Source organism: Apaloderma vittatum, unplaced genomic scaffold (genome assembly GCF_000703405.1).
Source record: "Apaloderma vittatum isolate BGI_N311 unplaced genomic scaffold, ASM70340v1 scaffold23828, whole genome shotgun sequence".
NCBI lineage: Eukaryota > Metazoa > Chordata > Aves > Trogoniformes > Trogonidae > Apaloderma > Apaloderma vittatum.
This window is the reverse complement of record NW_009731727.1, coordinates 29,703-36,046: the sequence shown is the minus strand read 5'-3', so window position 1 is coordinate 36,046 and position 6,344 is coordinate 29,703. Positions and strand designations below refer to the sequence as shown.

At 48.7% G+C, this 6,344-nt stretch overlaps 1 protein-coding gene across 1 annotated transcript; it reads left to right on the top strand.

Moving 5' to 3' along the window:
• Positions 1-123: 123 nt before the first annotated feature.
• TCHP (trichoplein, keratin filament binding) lies at positions 124-4,976 on the top strand (the record flags this gene model as incomplete). Its single annotated transcript, XM_009875301.1, has 10 exons — positions 124-180; positions 719-787; positions 1,548-1,721; positions 2,214-2,326; positions 2,656-2,722; positions 2,995-3,167; positions 3,659-3,740; positions 3,966-4,151; positions 4,232-4,375; positions 4,944-4,976. Coding segments are annotated over 10 exons (1,098 nt in total), but the record flags the coding sequence as incomplete, so codon positions are not given.
• Positions 4,977-6,344: the final 1,368 nt, after the last annotated feature.

The following is a 6,344-nucleotide window of genomic DNA, read 5'->3' as shown; positions in this document are numbered from 1 at the left end:
CGCAGCCCCGGGGCTCGGTCCTCGTCTCCGCCTGACTCAGAGGGGTGGGAAGGGAGCTCTGGGCAGGGTTCGGGGTCTGGAATTCTTCCGTGTTCTGACCTAGTCCAACTCTTGCGTTTTCAGGTCGCTGAGCAGCTGCTCTACGAACGCTGGAAGAAAAACAACCCTGAGCTCCGGGAGGTGATGTTACTTTCTTTTCGGTCCCTTCTGCTTTGCATATATTAAACCAGTTTTTAACTCAGAAGTCGTCACGTATGTAGTTGTCATTCACTGTGAATTGCAGCAGTTGTCCTAAGTTCTGGTAAACAGGAGACAGAGAAATACAATGGCTTAACTGTGCAGGAGGTCCCCTCAAAGCTGGTATCTTTCCAAATCAACCAGAAACCTGTTCCGACTCAGAGCAGACTTTCAGTGCCTGTGACGTAAATATCTCAGGTGGTTTTTAAAGCTTTGCCTGCTATGACCGGTGCTTCCTTATTCTTTATCCCGCTGACCTGCTGCTCAGTGTCACGGTGGTGTTTCCTAGTAATGAGTGTGTGATGCTGACCCTCGCCTTGGGACGTGGTGGGCACCGAGGACACCCTGACTGGCCCATCCCTGCTGAGGCAGATCCTGCGGGGACCTCAGGGCTGCGGCTGGGCCAGTTGGTGCTCTGGAGAGCGCGGTAGATCCTGGGGGAGAGCCTCTGGCACTAACAAGCGTCTGTTGTCATCTCCAGGTGGAGTCGGAGCTGCACAGGAAGCACGTGGTGGAGGCTTGGGGTGATCAGCTCATGCAAAAAACCAAGGTACGCTGGGGTAGCAGGTGGAGGTGTGACAGCATGTGCTGCTGGAGCTGGCTGGCAGACAGCTTGTCTCCCTGGATGGGCACGGCTCCCATGTGGAAGGGATAGGAGCTGTCTGTTCGTTTTGTCACACCAGTCTTGAATCAAATCGTGCCTGAGGTCACTGTGCTCATTCCCGTAGCGATGGGGAGTTCTGGTCCCCGCAGAATGGTGAGAACTGCTAAGGGCGAGGTTGATTTAATGAAGAGCTGTTGTTTCTATCTAACAAGTACGTGCTGCCCCTTGCTGAGACGATTCAGTGGTGTCTGTGGAACGGATCTGCGGCAACATCCCCTGTGGCACCGGGTGCTTGTCTGACGGCAAACTGTGGTGCAGAGCTGCGAGAGCTCAGTGTTTGAATGTACACACAACAAACAGAAATAGCGAGTTTGCTGTGAAATAAGGCTTTCAAATACAGATTTCAGCGTTAACTAAAGCAGTAATCTGGGTTGCAATAGGAAAAGGGGAGTGTGAGGCCACCTGTGTGTCGCGTCAGACCTGTGCGGGGTCCTGTGAGGGACAAGTATAGACTGATCACCGTTTCCAGGCACTGCTCGGCAGATAGTTTGGCTCTGTCCTGGTGTTCCTTCCAAGCATATTTTGTTCCATGTTTTCCTATCACATGTCAGCCTGCAGGAGTTTGATTTGTGGATTTCCTGAGCCAGGGGCCTTTTCTTTGCGTTAGCCTAACCTCAAATGCCATGTTTGCTTTTGGCTCGGAAAGCAAGAAGCAGCTGAACTTGAAGAGAAAAAACGTTTTGAAAATGAGTACGAGATTGCACGAAAGGAAGCGCTGGAAAGAATGAGACAAGAGGAGGAGAAGCGTCGGCAGGAAGAGAAGAAGCAAGCGGAGATGTTGCTTCAACAAATAGAAGAACTGAAATTACAGGAGACAGAGGTAATCTTTAGCTTCTCCTCAGTTGAGAAGGAAATTCATTGTTTCACTTGGAAATAGAGCAACACTGACCTGACCTCTTCCCTCCACGTTCCCACTAGATTAAATCTGGAACAAAGTTAGCTGTGACGTGATTTCTGTTTGTAATGTAGCCCTCACCCCTGAACACTGGCTCCTTAACTGCATTCCGGTGTAGCTTTTGTTTGCTCCTATTGAAACAGGAGCACCCTTTTGTGCTGCAACAGATGAGAAAAAAGGTTTGTAGAGACTTCTAAATGTCAGAGGTTCAGGACAAAAGCTTCTTCAGCTGCAGCTCCTCACAGTGTCTCTTGTCCCATAAGCCACAAATTAAATTAATGTGGAATATTTACTGCAGTGAGGATTTTGACTGCTTCCAGGGGAGCAGAACAGGGTACAAATTCTGGTACAAAGGCTCTCCCTGGGATGTCCCAGCTCTCTGGCATACGCTGTCTCAGTGGTTGTTTTTCTTTTTAGGCAACAAAGCTGAAAAAAGAACGAGAGAACTTATTAAAGCAGCAGTGGGAGCTGGAGAACTTGGAAGAAGAAAGGAAACAAATGGAAGAGCAGCGGAAGAAGAAAGAGTTTGGGTATGAGGCGGAGTGCAGGTTGTTTCAGCAGGGCTTGGAGAGAACCTGCTCCTGTGCCTGCACTAGTACTTGGGGCACAAGGACATACTTCACACAGCAGCCGTGGGTTGTAAATATTTGGTTTTTGATGGAAGCGCCCAGAACAGCCAACAAGCAAACGCGTTGGTGCTGTTATTCTTTTCCATCGTGTTAGCAGGAGCAGGTACCTCTGTTGCTGTACATTACATTGTCACAGATGTTCCTTCTTGAGTGCTGCTGTGTAACAACGCCAGGCTTTGAAGTCAGTTGGAATGTTTTGGGTTTTGTTGTGGTTTTTTTTCCTCCTTCAGGCGCTTTTTGAGGCATCAGTGTAATGCCCAGTTAAAAAGACGAGCCCAGGAGATCCAAGAGGAGCTGGTAAGAGAAAAATACCCCCCAATTTATACATTCTAGATGCCGTGTGCTGAAGGAATTTGTCCTTTGCATTTTGTTTTATGTGTCTGCCTCTGGTGCCTTGAGATGATTAGTTAGGAAGCCCCTTCCAGCAAAAAGATGATGGGGAAGGCAGCAGACCGAGTGTCTTGCTGAGCACACTCTCTGCACTGTCACCAGTAACGTGTAGAGAGTAGCCCTGCTTGCAGGCTGGAAGCCCGCTGGGTGGCCGTGTTAATCTTGTGGTTTTTCTGAAGGAGATGGACAGGCAAATCCTATTGGCCCTCCTGGAGAAAGAAGATGAGGATCAGCGCCGCCAGTCCGCACGACGAGAACGAGCTGTTGCAGACGTTGCCTGGATGAAACGTGTCATTGAGGAACAGCTCCAGTTAGAAAAGGAAAGGGAGGCAGAGCTGCAGACGATTTTTAGGTGAGTCTGCCCACCTCTGAGCATCACCTTAAAGAGACTGTACGTGCTGTATATTCCAGCCTGGCTGGCAGAGCTCCATTTGTGTTTGCTAAAATGGACATTAGGAAGTGGGGTGTGGTTGACCTCCCAGTTTTTGAAGTGCTGCAGGAGAAACATCCCCTCGTTCATGTGCTGAGGACGTGCTAGGTGCCCAGCACGGACAGACCCAAAGCATTTTGGGCAGGACAGATTCAAAACCTGAGGCTGTTTTTTCAACTACCTCAGGGCAAGACCTAGTCTGTAATTTCCATTACATAAGCTCTAATGCAACAGCTTTAAGGGAGTAGCACAAACAACAAGAATTACCTTTTAGTTGTCAGTACTTTGTAACCATCTATTGAGGATTCTGTATGATTGATGTGGAGGGGTAGCTTGTCTATGCCCATGGAGTATGTTGCAGTTTTTTAAATCTAAGTGGTAACCACAGAGATAATTCTTGCTCTCTCCTTTAGAGAAGAAGCTAAAAAAGTGTGGGAGAAGAGGGAAGAAGAATGGGAAAGAGAGAAGAAGGCCAGAGATCGCCTGATGAATGAGGTGACAACCTTTTTTGAAGAGGTTTCTCTCTTGGTTTGATGAAGCCATTGTTCCAGCTGGGACCTTCCACAGGGTTACAGCCTGCAGCACCAGGGCAGAATTTTTCTGCTTGTCTTTCTTACACATTTTTTGAGCAGAGTTTAACCATCTGCACTGATTCCCCCAGTTCTAAGGCTGGGCCCTTTCTTGACTTATTTTCTCCCTTAATCCTCTCCCTTCACAAAGGTCCTTGCAGGCAGACAGCGCCAGATCCAAGAGAAGATGCAGTTAAACCGACAAGCCCAAGAAGAATCGATAAAGTATCGGGAGCAGCTGATCAAAGAACTCGAGGAGGCCAAAGAACTGACCAGGCGAGAGAAGGAGCAGGAGGAGGAACTGAAGACGGCCCGCCGGCAGGAGCTGGAGGCGCAGGTACCGCTTGCTCACCCGACACGTGGCCGGCTCTTGGAGGGGCCGGGTCCGTGTCCCACCTTGCTCTGCTCTGTGCCCAGCTGAGCGAGCGCCGCTTGCACCGGCGGGAGGAGCAGCAGCGCCAGCGGGAGGAGGAAGAAGAGGAGAGGTTGGCACAACAGCACGGCGAGGAGCTGGTGCGGCAGGAGGCCGAGCGCATGGCCGAGCAGGGCTATCGCAGCAGGGTAGGTAGCGGCACCACGGCTCACCCCGACACGCAACAGGATTCACGTCATTTCTAACCCGCACCCTGGTCACCAAGCAGTACCAGGGTGGAGCACCAGGCCCCTCCCTTCCCCTGGTGCTGATACTGCTTTAGGTCCTGATTTTTACATAATTTTTGAGGCAGACTCGTTGCTGCTACCTCAAGTGTTATTATTTTCAGCATTTTAAGCTGCGTTAACACAGTTGGTATAGTGCATGTCAGCTGCTCTCTGTCTTTGTCTTCTGCTGTGCTTTGCCTAGCTCTAAAAATGAAATTGGAGTAACCTAAACCACACGCCCAGCAGATCGTATTTTCCATGCTAAACTATAAGCTAGAGCCATTCACCTCTGTCCTTTATTAGACAGTAGCTACTAAAGTCACAGAAAGCTGGAAGGAGCTGTTACTACCCTAAAGTATCAACTCTTAACTGCTGCTGATGCCTTCTCAGGGAAGGTATTGCGGACTCTCCAAAGTACCTCCTTTCCGTGCTGGACAGATTCATTCTAGAGCCCGTGAAGTAGTGATGGTCTTTGTTTTGACTCTGTTAGCTCTACAGTTACCCCAAAGCAGCATGGACCTGAGGATTCCTGTCCTTTGCACCTGAGGAACAAGCGCTAAACGCACTTGAAAACTACAGAAAGAAAACTTAGAAGAAGAATCAAGGATCTCCTGAAATAATGGTGGCTTTGGAATAGCCTACGACGACACCAAGACTCAACTCAGTAGATTTCTGAAAATACTCGGCTGAGGCCCAGCTGAACGTAAGAGCAAATTTCTCCGGGCTTCAGGAACACAGAGGTGTGGGCACCTGTGGAGGACTGACCTGCTTCCCTCACTCAGGAGCTGCAAGGATGTAGTTCAGTACGTGCTACATACCGCAAGTAACCAGGCTCAGCTGAACCACGAGCAATTGTTCCTCCTGCAGAACGGGAACCACGGTCGCTACTTCAGCATCACTGTGGAGAAGCAGGGCGTGCCTGGAGCCCAGCTGGCTTTTAGCAATTAATTTAACACGTTGCAAATCCGTACCATAGGTACTACCTGCTGTGGGACGACTTCTTAACGCGTCCAGTTCCTCTCCAGAAGGTGAAGATTTCATTAAATGTTCTTTATCTCGTTTCATAAATAATGAATAATTGGGACCTGAACAACTGTTTGTTTCTTTACATGAGCGCACTGCTGTAACAACAGGAGGGGAGTTTTAGTTGATTATTGCAATTTAGTTGAGTCGTTGTTGTTACCATCAGCAGCTTAAAATCAGCTTCAGCTGGCGTGGCCTGTTCAGCTCCTGGTGCAAAAGTGGATGTCCCTTCAGCACCCCGGGCTTGACTCAACTCTAGAAATGTTCTCGAGATCTTTTCTTTACAGAACCAGCATTTGAATGACCCAAATCTCACACACTGAAAGGGTTTTAGCATTTTATAGTAATACTGTAAACAAAAGATTAAGTCAAAATATTGTACAGGCAGAACGACACTGATAAATACAAGTTTTGGAAAAAGGCAAAAAAGTTTTTTACTTTCCTATGCATTTTGTAACGAAAGAGCACGTCTGTTTACAGGGAGGAAAAAAAGAGATCTAGTCATAAAAGAAAAACCAAACACTTTTGTTAGTTCAGTTATTATAAGTCTTCTGACCTGCAGTGCGGTGCAATCCAAGGGGTAATCTCTACCTACTACTGTAGGTCACAGCTGATTCTGAGCCACTTTGCCTGTTTGTGACCGGAGCTGACATCACGCAGCAGCAGCTCAGCCCAGTGCTGGTTTACCCAGAACATGGGAAAATGGCGTGTCCGGCGTCGCAGTCCCCGTGGTGCTGGAGCGGTGACATGCTGTGACAGAACCGGCCGAGGCAGGGGCCTGACCAAAAATGCTGTTTAAGTGACAGGACGGGAGATGAGTCACGGGTTGGCTGTGTTTTCCAACAAGTTAAATGGTTGATGTTAGAAA